Consider the following 19,978-nt stretch of genomic DNA (forward strand, 5'->3'; position numbering starts at 1 on the left):
TTAACGCAGGTCTCCTGGCTCCATGCCACCTGGAGCATGTCAATGACTTGTCCTCGCATCCTCTGAGATGTGATGTGCTCATTCACATTTGGGATGAACCTTTCAAGCAAAGTACCATCCAGTGCATTCATTCAACAAATGTTTATTAAAGGCCTGTCGTGTGTACAACACTCTTCTAGGGTCGTGATGAGGAGGGGAAATCAATAGATCCCCATGGAAAGAATTTATTCAATCAATCAATCATTAAACAATCATTTGCCAAGTGCCTAGTTTTTGCAAAACACTGGACTAGGCACTATGAGACTTATAAGAGCAACTAAATGTCAGGATTGCCTTCATGGAAATTTCAGTCTAACAGAGGCAGAGGGCACAGAACATGCTTAATGGTCATGATTCTTCACCCTCATTCCTAACCCCTTAGAACTCTCAATAGCTTTCAATCTGTGAAGGGTAATTCTGCTTTTTCAGAAGATTTTTGTAAAGTGGGTTTTCCCTTATTCATTTTGAGCTTGAAAACTGGAGACAACTTCCCCTCTATTTCATACACCAAGTCCCATTGGAAGTGTGGAGATCCATGATTTACTCCAGTTCAGGAAGCAGGAGAAGGCCAGACTGGCTTCCAATGGATTTGTGATTTCGGCATCTATTTCCCTCCTAAAGATTCCCCACCCTGACTCTACCCCAAATCTAGACTCTACCCCATGTTACCCTCTCTCCACACTACACAATATAGAACTAGTCATTTGGAAACAATCCTTGGCAGCAGAGGTAAATGAAAGCCATGTCTGTGACTCAGTGGGCAGCCCATCCCCAGAGCATCTGCTGGTCTCAGGAAGCATTCAGCTCACTTTGCTTGCTGGTGTGCCAGTGATTAATGCAGACCAATAATAAGAGAATTTCTCCTGTGGGTCCCAGCCCCCAGAACGCTTTGGGGGTGGAAGAATATAAGCTCCTTCAGAGGAAGGACCTTTCATTTCTGCCCTTGTGTCTCCAGTGTCTAGCACTCGCCCATAGAATTAAACACATAGCTTATTAAATGCTGGTGAAAGGAATGGCTCAATTCATCAACAATAATTTAAATGTCTACTACATGCAGAATAAAGACAAGGAGTTACGTAGGGAGGACCTTCACAGTTGGGGAGATCAGGGAAGACTTAGTGAAGAAGGTGGCATTGAGCCCAGCCTTGGAGAGAGTAAGAGATTCGATGAGGCTGAAAGGAGAAGGGAATGAGTTCTAGGCATGGAATGAGCCTGTGAAAAGGTGTGCACTTGGGAGATGGTGAGCTGGGTGAGGAATAGTACAAAGGCTGCTTTTGTTAGACCATAGAGTAGGGAGGTAAGTCTAGCATGAGGCTGGACTGAATGAGTGGTGTGGTGGATGACCTTGGGTGTGGGAGATTCTGAAGCCCTTTCAGCAATTTCTTGGAGGGGATGCTCCTATGGCCCATCACAGTCTAGTCATCTGTTGATGTGTTGTTTGTTGTAAGAGGAAGATGGCGCCATTTGACTAGGATGGCATTCTGAGGTTTGCACTTTTACTGTTCCTTTTATTTCTCTATGTCTTTATTTTATATTTATTTTATTTTTATTATTTATTACATTATTATATAAAATAATATTTTATTATATTTATGTAGTCTTTTTATTTCTTTGTCTAGAGACTGAGAAAGAGAAAATATGGTCATTGACCTGGTAGCTTGAATGTGGGACATGAGAGGACAAGGGAATAGGAGCACATGGGAGCCACAGAAGGCTCTGGCAGCACAAAAGTCAGGGAAAGTCACCTCATTCAATCTTCTTCCCATTTTATAGAGGATAATACTGAGACCCAAAGAAGGAAAATGATTTGCCCAAGGTAGCACAGAGAGAAAGCAGCCCCTCCAGGCTTAGATCCCAGGCTATCAGACTTGGAATCCAGACCTCTCTCCCCTGTGCTTCTGGGCTTTCTGGGGACCAGGAGCCTGGACTCTGCTACAGCTAGAACAGGAGCCTCTGTGACATCCTTCCCCTCTCCCCCTGGGGTGGGCTAGGTGGCTTCCAGAGCCCTGCCACCCAGAGCTGGGATCATCCTGGGATCCTCCTCTGAGCCTCTCTTCCTTCATTCTTAAAATGAAGAGCTGTCTAACGGTCTCCCAGGTCCCTCCTGGCCCATGCCACAGGGCCCTTCCCTCAGCCTTCACTGCCCAGTGTAAGTCCTTCATAAAGCTTTTCTTTCTCACCTTATGGACAGCATCTCACACTTTTGACCTCTGGCCCCTTGAGTCACTGTGTCTGCAGAGAGGAAAGCTCTCTTTCCAAGGAAAAGCCCAGGAGAGGGTCAGGCCCTTGTCTGAGGAGAGGAGGAGGAGGAGGATGCCCATTTCCCATAACTAAATCTCTGCAGCCCCCCGCAGGCCGAGCTCCCCCGAGGGTCCAGGGCCCAGCCTCCATGTGGGAAGCAACATTGAGAAGAGAGTAGCTGTCTCTGCAGCTGATCAGTCAATGGCCACATTGTCCCTGCTCACAATCTGCTGTTCTCAGCCCCTGCAGCCCCAGAGAAAGGCAGCCCTGTGCTCTGGTGGGGAAGAAAGGGCCCCAGGGGCACAGCTGTGAAGGGACCCAGAGCCAGCACCACCCTCCCCCTGCGGCCTGCACCCTGCTTGCATTCCTGGGCCCCAGAGGCCAGAACAGAGGGAGGCTGGAGGGGCAGGTCATTGGCCTTGGGTTTAGAACTGGGAGGCCCTGGGAGGGAGAGCTCAGCCTCATGACTCCTCTGCAGGAGTGAGCCACCAGGGAGCCCTGCCCTCAGGCTGCGGGTCTGGAAGGCCTCTGCATGGTCCTGGCTAGAGCTGAGAAGGTCAAGGATCTTTAGATGGTTCTTGTTTTTTGTCCCTCGGTAAGTTGTTATCTTGAGCCAGAATGGAAGGTAAAGATGGAGAACTCAAGACCTCCTTCATCCTTCCAGAGGTAGCTTACGCCATTTCCATGGAGCCTCATAATCACAGAAGTCAGTGTGTTCTCTGGGGAGAAGCCAGAAGCCAGAGTGGAAGTGTCCTAGAGGAGAACAGGCTGGCCTCAGAGCCAGGAGGACCGGGGTTCGAGTCCTTCCTTTGATACCCACAGGCTCTGTGATCATGGGTGGCTCACCAAACTCTCAGGGCCCCAGGCAGCTCCTTGAGGGTAAAGTCAGAGAGCAGCAGTTACTGGTCTGCATGGAGAGTGGAAGTTTTCTCAGCTGGGGAGGAGTTCCCTTCTCCATAAAATGGCAGGACTCAGTGAAAACAAAAGATGGGGACAGTAGGTGAATGAATACAACTAAACATTATGCAGGTAAAAGTTTGGCCATCCCTTTGTCCTCTGTCCTGGGCAGACCACAGCTGAGGCATCTGGCTCAGTTCTGGGAACCCCGATTTGGGAAGGGTGTTGCTAATTGGAACTACCCACAAGGCAGCCAGGGTGATGAAGGGCCTGGAGACCATGCCATCTAAGGACGGGCTCAGAAGTCTGATCGGGGCTGCCCTTGGGAGTCTGAAGGGCTGGCTGTGTGAAAGGTCAGGCTTATACTCTCTGACCTCAGAGAATCAAACCAGGAAAAACAAGTGTAGAAGACGCAGAGAGGTCAGAACTTAGCTGGACATCAGGAAAAAGGTTCCCATCAATGGAAGCTGTCCCAAAGAAATGTGCTGCCCCAGGACGGGTGGGCTTCCTGTCACTGGGCCGCTAGTCTGAGGACCATAGAGGACAGTCTTGTCCAGATGTGGCCATCTGAGCTCTGAGAACCTGCACATGGAACCTAAACACACGGGGCAGGAAGTGATCTCTGATCCCTGTTCATTCCTGTGTTCACAAACTGTGTTAGGGACCACATGGCACAGCGGAAGGGATGCTGAATTCAGACAAGACCCGTGTTCAAGCCCTCCCTCTGACAACTGCTAGTCATGCGATGCTGGACCCACTTAAGATCTGCTGGGTTGGGTGAGCTTGGGAAACATGGAAAGGTGGAGAAGGGATGTGTCTATGGGGAGACCTTCCTTTCTGGTTTGCCCATCTATCACATGATAGAGATCCCTCTGGAAGGTGACTGAGGCTCTCCTCTCTTCCCTTCACCCCCAATCAGAACCTTGTCTAAGGAGAGGATCTAATATCACTCATTTGTACTTTAGTGTGAATTGAGCTCATATATAACCTTTCTGGGGCCCTTTGCCTGCTAGTAATGGAAAGGCCGCCATGTTGAAGAGGGGTCAGCTTTATTCTGCTCAGCCCCAGAGGCAGAGCTAGCAACATAGGGCAGAAGTGGCAGAGGCAGATGTGGGGCTCAAGGTCAGGGAAACCATCATCTCTGTGAGAGATGGTCCCTCTGAGGGCCAGTGGATCCTTTAGCTCTGAGGCCTTCTAACAGACAAACCATGGTTGGGGTTATTGGAGAGGAGACCTTTTGTCTGACAGGGATTGGCCTGGCTGCTTCCCAATCTGAGATTCTGAAAGAAGATGGCTTTGGAGTCAGAGGACCTAGGTTCAAATCCAACCACAAACTCTACCTGTGTGACCCTCTTTTTGACTCAGTTTCCTCATCTGTAAAATGAGGACCACATGACCTTGATGATCTTTCCAGCTGGAAGACTGGCTTCAGTTTCTCCACCAATAAAATGAGGGAGTTGTTCTTGATGGCCTTTGAGGTCCCTCCAGCTCAAGAGCTATGGTAGTTGTCTGTATATGTATCCCCCTTTTTCCCATCTGCTCATCCTTCCAGTTATAGGTCCATCCATCATATTAGGCTTTCCCCCAGTGTGTGTCTGCATTAAGAAGCTTGTATCAAGTGCTGAGAAATTGGGGTATGTCTGCTGTTATCTAAGCTATGATACCAGAGGATGAGGCATGGGGGGTCAGGGGGTGGAGCTTGCAGCCCCTGGGTCAGGCAGGGCCAGCATCTGTCTGCATTATGCTATGTGATGTGTCTCATATGCAGAGAGGAAGTGCCCTATCTTCCCAGTGAGTGGAAGCATGTGCTTCTTAGAGTGGGTTTTCCAGGAATGGGCATGGGTTTGTACTGATGCTTCTATGCCCAGCATTTCTTAAAGGCCTGCTGTTTCCCAGGCCTCAGGCTAGCACTGAAAAAAAGGAAGACAAAAATGAAACCAGCCCCTGCCTTCAGGGAGTTTTTATTCTGCTGCGGGTGGGATGGGGAGCAGAGAGAGCTACTATAGACAGATGCAGAAATAAGATATGTACAAAGCAAATACACAATAACAGTGCAGGCCAGAGTGGGAGAAGGGCCTAAAAACAAGGTCGGGGAGGGCGTCAGGAAAGGTCTTGGGGAGGGAGTGGCAAATGACCTCACGCTCTGAGGGTTATTAGGGTTCCAAGAGGCAGCGTTGAAGTGACTTAGAGCTTGCTCACTATGGAGAATGGGCATGCCAAGGTTTGGGACCGAGAGAATGTCATGGAAAGGAGAGCAGCAAGTGAGCCAGGACTTGGCTCCATATTCTTCTTCTTCTTCTTCTTCTCCTCCTTCTCCTTCTCCTTCTTCTCCTTCCTCTTCTCCTTCCTCTGTCTCTGTCTCTATCTCTCTCTGTCTCTGTCTCTCTGTCTCTCTCTGTCTCTCTGTCTGTCTGTCTGTCTGTCTGTCTGTCTGTCTCTCTCTCCCCTCCCTCCTCTGTCCCTCTGTCTCTGTCTCTTCCTCCTGACCCACATAACTGGCCTCACCAATGGTTGGCATTTGTGAAATAGCTGGGGGAGGTTAAGAGTGGGGTCAGCCTGTGTTAATGGAACAAAAGAAAGACCATAGGGTCATAAATGGCACTGAAAGACATATCCTAGGACACAGGACCTAACAACCTCATTTTACAAATAAGGAAACTGAGGCAGGCAGAGATGGCATAAGTTGCCCAAGTTCAAAGCGTTTGTAAATGTCTAAGTCAGGATTCACACTCAGACTTCCTGGCTCTAGGTCCAGTACTCTGCTAAGTGCAGGACCCAGTGGGGGACCTGTGCCAGCCCCTAAGCAGACCTGGAGAAGAGTAGACAGTGAGTGTGTTCTTTTCTTCCTTCTTCCTGGGGTCATTTTGTTCCACAGGAGCCTGGTATTCCAGACGAGATGATTAGAGATGTAGACCCAAAGGCTTGGGTGGGGGTGCAGCAGAACGCCAGGAAGGATGCCAGCAACAGCTGGGGGAGGGGGGTGGGGAGCTGCCAGCAGCAGGCATAGGGCAGGGCCTCCGTGTAGAAGGCACTAGGACCTTACGACTGTCACCCTCCGAGCCCCTTCCTCCCCAGATTCCTTTCGTCCCCAGACAGAAGGCCCAGGGCACCTCTTGCAGCAAGCTGAAAGGTCCACTTGAAAATCCCTTTTCTTTCTCAGACTGTGAACAGGTCTCTGTGCTCCTTCCTTCAGGAGGTAGGCGGCTCTGGGCTGTGAATTCACGGCTTCCTTCCCTTCCTTCCTTCTCCACTTCCCTTTCTCTGCCCACTCTCCTTCGGCTCTCTGATTTCCTCCTCTGCAGCCTGTCCCTCCCTTCCCCTCTGGATTTCATCTACAGCAGCCGTCTCTCCACCTTGCACTGACTAGTTGTCCAACTCTCTATGGCCAGAAGTCCTTTTTCTAGCTTCCAGATGACAATTCCCTCCCCTCTCCCTGCCCAGGGGAGGTGAAGGACTAAAAGGTACTACCTCGGGGAGGGGGGAGGGGTCACCAAGTCACTGCCAAGTTCAAGTTCACACCACTGACCTGACTTCCTGGGACCTTCCCACCTTAAGCACGCACGGCTCAGCCCCTCCCCCACTCGCCCTCTGCCTCTCATGCCCATCCTCACCCTCATCTTCATCCTCCTCCTCCTCCTCCGGCTGGCCTTGGCTGTCTTGCTTCCATTTTGCTTTGCAGCCCTGTTGTGGTGTGAGCGGTGAGCTGTGATGATGCCAACTGCCCATCAGCCTGCCGTGTGCCTGGCGACCCCCTGGGGAGCAGCGGGCACAGTGACCATTCTCCTCTGCCTCTCTCTCAGGGCCTTCGTGTACCTCAGCAACCTGCTTTACCCCGTGCCACTGGTCCACCGCGTAGCCATCGTCAGTGAGAAGGGTGAAGTGAAGGGCTTCCTGCGTGTGGCCGTGCAGGCCATCTCAGGTGGGTGACCCTGAGGAGCCCTCTGGCTTGGATGGGCTTACTTATACCCTGGGAAACTCCCCACTGTGTGTGGGAAAGCATGGGTCTTTTGAGAGGCTTCTTTGGGAAAAGAGGCATTTCCCCATGTAGGCAATGGGATTTGGTGGATGAGTCAGAGGTCCTGGCATACCGGAGCACCTGTTCAGAGCAATGAAGCAGGACGTTAGATGAGACTGTGAAACATAATGTGAATGTGGCTCCAGAAAACACTGATCCCGATATGTGATCTGAATGTTTTCTTCTACTTCATGTATTCTTATCCATCCATCCATCCATCCATCCATCTATCCATCCATCCATCCATCCATCCATCCATCCATCTATTTATCCATCCATCCATCCATCCATCCATCCATCCATCCATCCATCCATCCAACCATCCATCCACCCATCTATCCATCCATCCACCCATCCATATATCCACCCATCCATCCATTCGTTCATTTTTCATTCATTGATTCATCCATTCACTAATTTTTTATTCATTGATTCATCCATCCATTCATTTGTTAGTTTTTCGTTCATTGAGTCACCCATTCATTGATTCACCCATCATTCATTCATTCTTTCAACAAGCATTTATCAAGTATCTCCTGGGTACCACACATGGTGCTGAACTTTTCCTGAGATGGAAGAGGCTTTGAATTCTGGCTCTGACCCTTGTTGCCTATATGACTTCAGAAAAGCCCCCTCTGGGTCTCAGTTTCTCAATCTAGACTGTTTCTAATGTACTGGTTTTCCTCAGCCTTGTAGGGGACACACAGGTCCTACTGGGTTTTATCAAACACTCAACAAGAATTTATTAAGCACCTACTATGAGCCTGGGGCTCCACTGAGTGCTGTGAATCCAAAGACCAAAATCAACTGGCAAGTACTTATTAAGCACCTACTATATACAAAACACTGTGCTTGGTGGTGATACAAAGAATAAAACAAATCCTGTTTGCAGACTTTACGTTCCAGCAGGGACATGCAGCACAAATACGAAGTGCATAACTATACATTTGCCGTAATAGCCAATGCTTTGAGATTTGCAGACTCTTTACTAAGATCTCATTTGATCCCCTACCCTGAAAGGTAGATGCTATCATTACTCCTCCTTTTTACAGATGAGGGAACTGAGGCAGAGGCTAAGTGACTTGCCCAGGGTCATACAGCTGGTCTGGTGTCAAATTTGAACTCATGTCTCTCTGACTCCAGATCCAGCATTCTGCACTGTGGCATTCCCTCGATGCCCCGATAGATGTCTCAAAGTCATTAAATGCAGGGTAGTTTGAGAGGGCGGAGTCTAGCAGATCAGGAAAGACTTTCTACAATAGAAGTTGCCAAGGGAGAGCCTTAGAGAAGCTGGTTTGAGTGAAGTGCAAAGTGTGTGAGGGGTATGGGGAGGTAGGTCTTCAAGCTCTGTGTATGAATTCTCACTGGTGCTTCACTGCACTTCATCTACACCTCAGGACACTATAAGCTCAGCTATTTCATCCTTTAAAACCTGGTTGGAAGGAGGGACAGGTCATCTGGCATAGACATCCCAAGCATCCCAGAAGAGTGAGTTAAAATTTCCACGGCTCTAACGAGAGTAAAACAGCCTGGGAGGAAAAAAACTGTCCCCTCAAAGTCCCACCAACTTAATGGGCTTCAATTAAAATTTGTCAGTCCCTATTATCACATGATCACTTTGTAATTTCTAATGACCTTTTTTTATGCTTATGAATCAGCAGGTTCCAAAGACTACTGTAGTGCAAGGTTTGGCACCAGAGACATACTCTACATATTAATAGATGAATTATATAAGAATAACTACCATAATTAGCTCATAAAGAGATATAAAGCCCTCTACCATGGTCTAGATGATTAAGGAGGGATCCAACTGTCTGGAAAAAACACACCCTGATAAGAGAACAGAAGGAGGGCAAAAATATCACTTGACATTATCCTCAGGCACAGACAAAATTCTAGCCTGCTCCCTCTCCAATGAGCCCTCCCTGCAAAATAGGGAGTTTGGACTTAGCAGACAAATCCTAAGGAATTGTCTAGGGCTCAGATTTGTCCATGGTCATCTAGCTAATACATCAAAGGCTGGCTTTGATCATGGTGCCCTGACCCCTGCCCACCGCTCTCCCCACTGTGCCATGCTGACTCTAGGAAGCAAGTGAGTGAGAGAGACAAAAGCCAGGGGGAATCAGTTGCTACTGTGCTGCTTGCTGAAGGAAGGCACATGCTCATTTTTGAAGTCCTCTAAATGCCCACTCCCTGGACAAAGCCCTGCTTACCTCACCTCAGTGGAGTGGAGCAGACTGAGTCAGAATCTCTAGCTTGTTTCTGAGATGTTTGTTAACTGGTCTGGTTTCAAGATGATGGGAGTTTGGGGCGCAGAAACTCTTAAAGAGAGTCTGCTAAGCAATAGAGGGGCCGTGGTCCCTGACGGGCAGGGAGAGCGCACAGAGATGGCGCCTGAAGTCCATCAAACATCGCACTGTTATTGAATCCATTCCTTTGTATGAGGAGGTGGCACTGGGGCACACCATCAGCAAGCACTTCCTATTCTTAGTTCTTGGTTCCAGGGTGACTGATGGTGGGTTTGTTCAGATTCCTCCCCATTCTCTCTCCAGCTCCCCTTGTGACCAATCACAATAATGACTGGGGTTCCAATAGTTCATAAAGCTTTACAAAGCATTGTGCAAACATTTCTTTAGAGCTTCACAAAAACCCTGGGATTTGGCTATTCTAGGTAATATCACTTCCAAGACAGAGGCTTAGGAAGAAGAGACTTGCCCCTAGCCACACAACTGGTAAGGGAGGCAAGATTCGAACACAGGTCTCCAGACTCCAAGTTCAGGCGCTGATCTGCTCTGACATACTTGCACTTGGTCAGCCAGTGCCAAGTATTGTGCTGAGTGATAGAGATACAGAGAAAGTCAAGAACAATTTCTGTCCTCAAGAAGCATATACTCTAATGAAGGAGGGGAGTGAAAACATGTAAAAAAAATAGACACATTCAGATGAGATGGCAGATAACCCTAAAGGAAAAGGCTGAATCAACTGGTCAGACTACTTATTAACTGTGGGAGCGTGAACAAGTCACTAAACCTCTCTGGGCCTTAGTTTCTCCATCTGTAAAATGAGGGGGTTGGACTAGGTTCCTTCCAGCTCTAAATCTGTTGTCCTATGAACAGAAAGCAGCTTGGAGACCCACTGCAGGCTGACTTTTGTCTTCACTGGGTACATAAAAATACCTTTGATCCCAAGTCAGCCCTACATAGGAGCCACAAGGTGATCCAAGATTATCTAAGAACCATTAGACTTTCAGGCTTTCTCCTGGGGCTCCTACCAAGCCCCCACCATGTGTTTTTTCCCTTTTCCATGTCTTCTTTGGTCTTTTACATCCAGCAAAAGAGTCCCCTGTTTACCTTTTGGCTCAGTCTTCTTCAAGGTTGTAGGTCCATTAGGTGGGGTCCCCAGGAAAGCAATCACTATATTCATGACACTAACAAAGAGGCCTTATTTGTGGGGCTTATTGACCACTAGTGAAATTTTGTTTGTGTTTCACGAGCTTGTTTGTGTGTTAGTCTCCCCTGGGAGTTGGCTCAGTCCACACTTGCATTGAGAAACACCTCCGATAACACACAAAGTTGTGACTTAAAATAACATTCAACCTTTTGGAACAGGATTATAAATAGAAGGGTGTCTTATGCAACACTCATTGTTTTTCCCTGCGGGACATTGGGTGGCATTGGGTCATTAGCCTTAACCTTGACCTGCCTTTGGACATACCTCCTGGCCAGAGTCAGCTTTTAGAGCTGGATGGGTCTCAGAGCTCACTCAGTCCAACCTCTTACCCAACAGCAGCTCCCCGGTTGGTCACAGTCTGATGGGATCATCCAGTCATTGAGCACTTCCAAGAAATGAGGAATCCACCACACTGAAGGCAGATCTAAATAGATCTTCTGTGGAACCAAATGTGCCTTTTGCCTCCCTTGTGAGGGCGGTGGAAATGAGTGTGTTGGAGACTAGTGTGCTGGATTCAGAGGCAGGAAGACTGATCTCTAACTCTTCATAATGGGTGACCCTGGGCAAACCTCAATGTCCTCATCTGTAGAGTGAAGAGAGACATACCTGTATAACACACCGGGCTGAGTGAGGATTAAATGAGACACTGCACAGAAAGCCCTTCGTAAGCCTTGAAAGGCTCTCTTTATTCCTCAGTTTCCTCATCTGGCAAGTGGGGATAATATTTGTCCTGCCTTCATGACAGGGCTATCGTGGGCTCACATGAGGTGGATGTAAAGCCCTTTGTACCATAATATTCTGTGAAAATAGCAGTCATCCCATCACAAGGGAGGCATTGTTACCACTCCTTTCAGAGAAGGAAACTGAGGCTCAAACATGGTGAGTATTTTGCCCACGGTCACAGGGGAGAAATTCAAACCCAGCTCTCCTGGACCTAAGATCAGTGTCCTTTGTATGGCTCCCTACAATAGAGAAATGTTGGGAGAATTAAAAAGAGTGTTTTTAGAACCCACCATCCCCCTCGCTCTGAACTAGCTCACTTAAATACTTCAAAATGTCTCACAGACCTTCCTGGAGGGCCTGGGTTTTCTATGGGGAAGGGGCAGCAGCAGCCATGGGAGGAGGCAACAGACCACAGGGTGGGGCATGGAGCTGTTCTCACTTCTACTGCAAGGCAGGAATTCTCTCTTCCCTAAGACACCCAGACTTCCTTAAAAATAACTCCTATGGGTAAAGCTTGGGAAAAGGAGCCTACATGGGTCAGTGCACACAGGCTTCCCCCATGCCTGTTTCACATAGAGGCTGGATGTACATGCATGTCTCTCTGCCCTGTAGATGAAGCCTCTCTACCCAAGGGGGCGGGGCGTGAGAGGAACAGGTGAGACCTCTGTGGAAATCTGTCATCTTTTGAGAGCTTCCTCGCAAGACAGTCAGCTCTTTAACCAGAGTCAAATGGACCAGCCTGAAATGGGACAGTCCACAACACTCTCTGGCTTTCTGATTCTGCCTGCTACCTGCAGTAAGCTTCAGGGTGAGACCCAGGCTGCTGCCTTCCCATCTCCACAGTTCAGTCCTTCTGCCTCACATATAGCTAACTGGTCTTCATTTTAACCACTTTTACTTGAGAAAGAGCTCAATATTTGGGAGGCAGTTTGTTACATCTGAATGATCTTTGTTTTAACCACTTTTTATTTGAAAAAGAGTTCAGCTTTTGGAAGACAGTTTGTCCATCTGCTTTCTGCAGATAGACAGATGTCGGTCCATGGAGAACGGTCTTCAAGAAAGACCCAGATCCTTTTGAGTGTCCCTTATACCCTCTGAGTTGTTTCTGCTCCTATAACAAACTAAGCCTGACTCTATCCAAACTGTGCTTGAGTTCTGCTAACATAGCTATGACCACTGTGTTCTCTGTTTTCAGCGGATGAAGAAGCCCCAGACTATGGCTCTGGTGTCCGGCAGTCAGGAACAGCCAAGATCTCCTTTGATGATCAGCATTTTGAAAAGGTACTGGCTGCACAACACTTACATCTTATAGCATCTTACCTCTCCGACTTCATTTCCCATCACTCCTAGAAATGCATCCGCCACTTTCAGGAGCCCAATCTTCTTCCCATTGATCCATGAACACTACTCCAGGCTGCTCCTCTCTGTCCTCTGAATCCTAGATGATCTCTGGGGTCCAACTCAACCCCCACCTTCTCCTCCTGTACAGTGGAGGACACGTGCACCTTGGCTCACTTTTGGCTGAGGGATCACCCACACTGCCCATGTTGTGGGGTTGTTGTTAGTAACCTGAGCAGTGGAATAATGACCTCTAGGAAAGCTGATCAACTTAGTCACTGCCTCAAAGATCAGGAAAGGGTCAAGTGCAGGGCCCAGGGGAATGTTCATATGTGAGCATATGTGTGTGTGCCTGGTAGTGCATACGTGTGACCACGGACAGGCAAGAAGACCTGAGTTTGTGTAGTGGGAGCTCATCTGGTAATGGCAAGCTGCCCAGAACTGTGGTCATCTCCAGTGTAGCCAGTCCAGGGGTCTGGACTAGAAGGCCTCAGAGGCCCCTTCCTGAGTCCTGAGACTCCCTTGCACACCAGCATTTCAGGATTCCTTAAAATCCTCTAAGTTTTACAAGTTATCGTGAGGTCAGTATCAGTCCCAAGGTCTTTAGAGTGTCTGCAGAGGGATTTGAATTGAGGTCTTCCTGACTCCAGGTCCAAAGCTCCATCACTCAGGCTCCCCCATCTCATTGCCATCATTGCCATGATTGTTGTCTTTGTGTCGGTCTCTTCCAGTTCCAGTCAGAGTCCTGTCCAGTGGTGGGGATGTCTCGTTCCGGGACCTCGCAGGAAGAGTTGCGCATTGTCGAAGGACAGGGGCAGGTCACTGAAATTGGACCCTCTGCTGATGAAGTGAACAATAACACCTGTGCAGGTAGCAGGAGGGCTCAGGGCATCATGGGGTGCTCCTGGTCCCCCAGAAGTTAGAAAGTCAGAGATGTCAGGACTTAGAAGTAGCCAGGGGAGTTTCACAATAGTCGAGAATATCAATAATCAATAGTCAATAGCATTGATTGAATGAATACTTTGTTCCTGGCTCTGCACAGTGCAGGGACACAAAGAGAGATCAGAGATGATTCCTGCCCTTCTTGCCCCCCCCGTAGGACTCCCAACCTAACAGGGAAGACAATGCTACTCCCCAGAATGAGAGGCCCATCAGCAGGGGAAGGGGAAGGACCAGAAATCTCAAAGCACTGAATAGCATGGAGCTTTTCGCATTAACTGAGAGCCCCATCAGATGCCTTCCCTCTCTCTTCATACACTGGCTCACTCTATCCCTGCAGCCTGGGGAGGGCTTATCTCTAGCCCCCAGTAATGCCGCAGTGATCTCCTCCTGTCTCAGTACTCCGGCTGTGTTGGGGCCACCTTTCCCCTCCCTAGGAACATGGGTCAGCCCATGTTACCTCCACTTCTGTGCCATCAGATTAAAGAAAGGAGCAATTACCCTACTTCTAGCCTTTACTTTGCCCAAAGGAAGGGATTCTGAGAAAGAAGCAAGGAATGTTCCTTTCTCCAAAGCTCAGCTCCAGAAATGTCATTGAGGAATCTGTGGAATTTAATCCCCAAAGCATTTATTCAGTACCTCCCATGTGTCAAGCACCATGCTAGACACTGGGACTACAGAGACAAAAGTGAGTCATTTCCTTCAAACAGCTTATATCCCATCAAGATAAAAACGTGCACAGATGAGCCAACGCAGTCCCACAAAGTGATTGTAGGGAGCATTAACTACTAGAGAGACCAGAAAAGGTTCCCTCTAGGCAGGGAACTCTGGAGCTGAGACTAAAGACAGGTGGGGACTCGGAGAGGCAGAGTCAAGGAGAAAGAGCAGAGTCACCAGGGCAGGAGATGGAGGGTCTTGTGTCAGGGAACAGGGACTAGACCGTCCAAGGAGCTTGTGCCCTCATTCCACGTGGTTTTTCACCACGCAGTGACTCCTGAAGACCTGCTGCTGGACAGCCCTGAGAAGAGTGTCATGGACGGCCCCTTGGAATCTGCCCTGGACCATTTGAAGCTGGGCAGCATCTTCACCTTCCGGGTGACAGTGCTCCAGGCATCCAGCATCTCTGCAGAGTATGCCGACATCTTCTGCCAGTTCAAGTGAGTCCTCCCTTTCCGGTCTTCCCATCAGTGCTCCCTCTCTCCTCCTTACTCTTTAGCAGTCACGTGGCACCTGTGTATGGGCATTGAGTGTGGACTCCAGAATTCAAACTCAAATACTTGGATGGATCACTTAACTTTGCTTTGCCTCAGTTTATAAAATGAAAAAGCTGCTGGCCTCCAATGGCTACTTCTAGTCCTAAAGCTGGGTTTCTATGGCGCTTTCCATGACCGTTTCTCTCTCTTAGTTTCTTTGCTGCTGCTGTCTATATTTTCTTTCCATCACGGAGTCAAAAATCTGAGTTTTGTGTCTAAGAGAATTCAGCGCAGAATATTGTCTCTCCTTACATGCAACCCTTCACCTTCCATCTGCACACCTTTGCACTGGCCATCCCTCCCTGGAATGACTCCTTCCTTATCTCCACCTCACAGAGTACTGGAGTTCAGGCTCTGTGATTACAGAACTGAAAGAAATGGCAAATGTCTCCAGTAATGAGCTTCCTCCCTCTCTGGTAACTGCTGTATGTGTGTGAGCACATATGCACTTACATAGGTATTTGCTGACTTTACATTTCTTCTGTGTGTTCACATTATACACTTACTGCCTTTCCCCTTTAGGACATCAGCATCTCTCAAGGAGAAATTATTTTACTCTTTGTACTTGTATCCCAAGTGCCCAGTACAGTGCCTGGAACATAGGAAATGCTTAATAAAAACCTGTTAATTGATGATTCATAGGAAGAAAAAGTCCAAGTTTGTGCCATGAGGTTTCACCACCTGTAGAGAAAAATAAAATGAAATCCCATGACCCCCCCGCCCTCTTCCCTGGCCTTTCAGACTTAGATTTTCTAAACCTGTTCAACAAGTGAAGCCTATCGTTCCTATTTAATTGGGTCCATTCTGAGTTCAAGTCAATGTATTAGGTCAATGGAATTTTTTTAAAGCAGTGGGGGAAGAATGACAGGCTAAAAGAAAAACCGAACATTGAGCTAGGTTGAATTGCATCCAGATCCTGGCTCACATGCTCACTCGCATCATGACTGGCCAGGGGTGACGTGGTGACACCTGCAGGAGCCACATTGTCAGGTTGTTATAAAGAACATACTCGGTAACCGCGACTCATTTTGTCTTTTTTTGCAGCTTTATCCACCGTCATGACGAAGCCTTTTCCACTGAGCCGTTGAAGAATACAGGACGAGGGCCCCCTCTTGGGTTCTACCATGTCCAGAATGTAGGCCATCACTATTATCTTAGCAATTGATTCTTGTCTGGAAACACGGGTTCGGACTTACAATGGCCATACAACCTTCAGCTCCTATGTTCGCTGTCTTCACAGGCCCAGGCTCAACAAAGGAGTGATCACGTCTCCTTATGCCCCACTTATTACAGCTAATAATAGCTAATAAAAATAATAGCTGGTGTGTACATGGTAGCTAAAGGTTTGCATAATGCTTTACAAATACTATCCTTAGAGTGTTCCTGGGAGGGAGGTGAGATTATCCCTATCTTACAGATAAGGAAACTGAAGTAGAAAGAGGTTAAGTGACTTGCCCAGGGTCATGTAGATAGTATCGGAGGCAAACTCAAATCTTCTTGACCCCAAGATCATTTATATTTAATGATACTATTGTGCCTTCCTAGCTGTAGGTAATTGTTTCTGAAAGTATGAGTTCTTGTAAAGGAGACTTGATGTGTTAAGAAAATTGGGAGAAAGAACTATCTGTATAGAGCAGGAAAGGAAAATCTGCGATTCCCACCCTTTCCTGTGACACTTCCAAGCTGAATGGGCCAGTCTAAGCCTGCTTCCTCCTCTAAAAATAAATATAAGAAGACCAATAGTATGTGCCCCCTGGAGTGGTGAGGCCCAAATGGGATCATCTTTGTATATGGCAGTCCCATAGGATGTCTATAGAAAGGTCAGATGATGTCACCATCACCACCATGACATCATTAGTAGCAATGGTATTAGTATGACTCTGTCAGGCATTGTAGGCAGAGAAGCCCTGCTTTGTAACACCCTCCTAAGAAATGCCCCAGAGCATAAGTAAGTGCACCTGCTTGTGGGCTTCTAGTCTGTGCGTGTCAGAGCGAAGCATGTGAGCAGAGGGTTAAGTGGGATCTGGTCCTCGCCCATGCTGATCTGTGACTTTCCTAGGGAGAACACTGTCATCTCTTCATTTTTCATCTCTTGTTCATATGAGGTCACAGAGGTCAATATTACAGACTGGGAATAGGGAAATAACATTAATTCCCAAACTGACTAACCCAACCTCCATCCTATGGACTTGGTGGCTTATGTGACTTTGTCCTCTGTCTTTAATAATGCTGTGGCCTTTTTCCTCCCTCCACCCTCATGCCAGATTGCAGTTGAAGTGACCAAGTCCTTTGTTGAATACATCAAGAGCCAGCCGATTGTATTTGAGGTCTTTGGCCACTACCAGCAGCATCCTTTCCCACCTCTGTGCAAGGATGTTCTCAGGTAAGCCTGCCTTGGACCTATCAATCAAAATGTCAAAGAGTCTTGAGCACATGTCATGCGGAGCAGTTAAAGAAATTGTCGCTGTTGGGCCTGGAGGAGAGGAGACTCAGAAGGGGCAGGAGAACTGGAAGAGGTATCAGACCTGTTCAGCTTGGCCCCAGAAAGCAGAACCAGTAATCAATGGGTAGACGCTGAAAGGTGAGGAAAAATATTGTACCAAAGAGAACTATCCATGAGCGGACTGGGCCACCCTAGGAGACAGTGAGATCTCCTCAGTCTTCAAGTCAAGGTGTGATGGCTTCTTGATGAGGATTTTGTGGGGATGGATTCTTTTTCAGGGATGAGTTGGAGTAATTGGTTTCTAAAGTCCCTTGTAACTCAGAAATGCTGTGAATCTATGAGTACGTATTTGCAGAACGGGATTGCTCACATATCAAAGGGTCAGATATTTGGGGAGAAAGACCAAGAGTCAGGATCTTCATTTTCCCATTTAAGTCAGTTCAGGAACACTTATTAGGTGCTAGCTGTGGTGACATTTTAGCTCAAAAAAAAAAAACCATAGGACCCAATCCCATGCCTGGGTATGTAAATGAAAGGATTCCTATAGACTTAACTAGAGTCCTGTGAATTCCTTTAAAGCTTCAGTGGGCTATTCTTGCTCTGCTCTGTTCTCATGTCAGACCAGAAGTATAGTTTTCTTGGAGAATATCGTTGCCTATCCTTCCATCTGCATTCTACTAACTGCTCCCAGGGCTGGCATTTCACAGTGTGTCACTTGGTCATAGAATCAGTTCCCCCTTCTCCCTTTGTAAAACTATCAGTCACCTTGCAGAAAAGAGACTGAGAAAGATGAGAAGCCTGGCCAGCTATCATAGCCCCTGTCCTAGATGATCCCAGTACCATTGATGCCTCACTTTCCATGCTGAGAACCTCCCTAAGGCAGACCAGTTTGGTCCCTTGATGGACCCATGTGAATTTGCTGACCAAATTCTTTTTCTCCTCATGGCCACTTGATTTCTCATCCTCATCTTCCTTCTAATAGACTCCCTTATCCAGGAACTCCTTGATATTTTTATATTTCATGAATTTTCATCATTAAAGAACCAGATCTTGGCCACCATGGCAAGGACATAAAATAATTGTGGGGCAGAACTAAGATGATGCAAGATACATTGAGATCATTTTATTTGAGGGAAAATTCTGAATTGACTGCGGTTCAGAATAAATGTAAACAATGGATACAGGGTTTTAACAATTGTAACCTTGACTTGACTTGACTCTATCACACACACACACACACACACACACACACACACAGACAGAGAGTGAGAGAGACAGAGAGAGTCAGAAAGAGAGAGAGAGACAGAGACAGAGAGACGGAGAGAATGGAGAAGGGGAGAGGAAGGAAAGAGGGAAAAAAAGAGAAAAGCATAGAGAGACAAAAACATAGAGAGGAGAGAAAGAGAAAGTATGTAATTTAATCAAGATATAGAAATGATACAACAAGATCCTTTTTTCCCCTGAGGGCTTCAGGGTTCCTGGTCTACTAACCATCTGAGATGGACCTCAGAGATCATTTCATCCAATTGATTTATTTCAAAAATATTTTATAAATGACCTCCCCAAAGAAAGAAGGATGTGGCATTCCTAAAAGACAGATATGACCATGTGCCTCCCCTACTCAAAAACCATCAGTGGTTCGCTCTTGCCTCTTGGAAACACTCTTCAGTTTGGCATTGAAAGTCCTTAAAGCAGGGCTCTCACCAGCTTCCCAACCTTTCTCCATACTATCTTTGTGCTCTATACATCCTAGCCAAAGTGGTCTATTAGCTGTTCGTTGAACTTGATATTGTCTCTATTGCCTTTGTGAATACACACACACACACACACACACACACAGCAGAGATTGTATCGTCTTTGCCTTTCTGTCCTCGGTGCCCAATACAGTGTATTTTATCCTGTTCATCGAAATGATTTGAAATAAACTAAACTGAATTTCTAAAAGAAACATGTTTTGGAAAAGAGCTGCGAGAAGAAAAATCAATGGAATCGTTTTCTAATTCTCAGACTGAAGCAATCAAAGCAAGGCTCTTGGCATCAGCAGGCAGCAGACACTAAAGTCCATTGATAAACCTGATTATTAGAGATAGTTCTCCTGAGGGCAGAGCTGGGAGCAAAGGGCAAAAGCTTCAAAAGGGACAATTTGGGCTTAATGCCAGGAAACATGGCCTCACAATGAGAGACATCCCAGGGTTACCCAGATTGACTTGGGAGGTAGTGGGATATTCCTCCTTGGGGGTCTTTATGAAGAAGCCTGAGGAATATGTCATTGCCAAAGCAACATATATAGAATTCAGGGTTAGACTCCATTAATAGTGCAGGCCATGCAGGTGTAGGGATGTCGAGAGCCTAGATTAGCCTCAATAGTCACTTGTTGACTGTATTATAGTGTATGGGTTAGGCTAGATAGCCAACAACATCCCTTCCAATCCTCAAATTCAATGATTCTTTGATATTTAAGCAGAAATTCTGATTGGGTGCCAATATCTGAAGTTTTCTTTCAAGTCTCAAGAGTGTGGTTTTAGTCACATGACTCCCTTCTTTGTCCACAGCCCTCTACGACCATCAAGACGCCATTTCCCTCGGGTCATGCCACTCTCCAAACCAGGTTGGTAGCACTTAACACCCCATCTATTCCTG

At 47.3% G+C, this 19,978-nt stretch overlaps 1 protein-coding gene across 16 annotated transcripts in view; it reads left to right on the plus strand.

Annotated features, from left to right (window-relative positions):
• The window catches only part of KIF1A (kinesin family member 1A), a 187,690-nt gene that overhangs the window by 114,756 nt on the left and 52,956 nt on the right, over positions 1-19,978 (plus strand). For all 16 annotated transcript variants that reach the window (XM_069083392.1, XM_069083394.1, XM_069083395.1 and 13 more), the window contains 7 exons: positions 6,978-7,096; positions 12,561-12,646; positions 13,435-13,573; positions 14,631-14,799; positions 15,940-16,030; positions 17,160-17,278; positions 19,891-19,946. In XM_069083392.1, the coding sequence (XP_068939493.1) occupies positions 6,978-7,096; positions 12,561-12,646; positions 13,435-13,573; positions 14,631-14,799; positions 15,940-16,030; positions 17,160-17,278; positions 19,891-19,946 (779 nt within the window). The remainder of the gene's footprint in view (positions 1-6,977; positions 7,097-12,560; positions 12,647-13,434; positions 13,574-14,630; positions 14,800-15,939; positions 16,031-17,159; positions 17,279-19,890; positions 19,947-19,978) is intronic.

The sequence above is a fragment of the Petaurus breviceps genome, unplaced genomic scaffold (assembly GCF_028583685.1).
Source record: "Petaurus breviceps papuanus isolate PSGF00001 unplaced genomic scaffold, PetGlider_PUasm1.0 173, whole genome shotgun sequence".
NCBI lineage: Eukaryota > Metazoa > Chordata > Mammalia > Diprotodontia > Petauridae > Petaurus > Petaurus breviceps.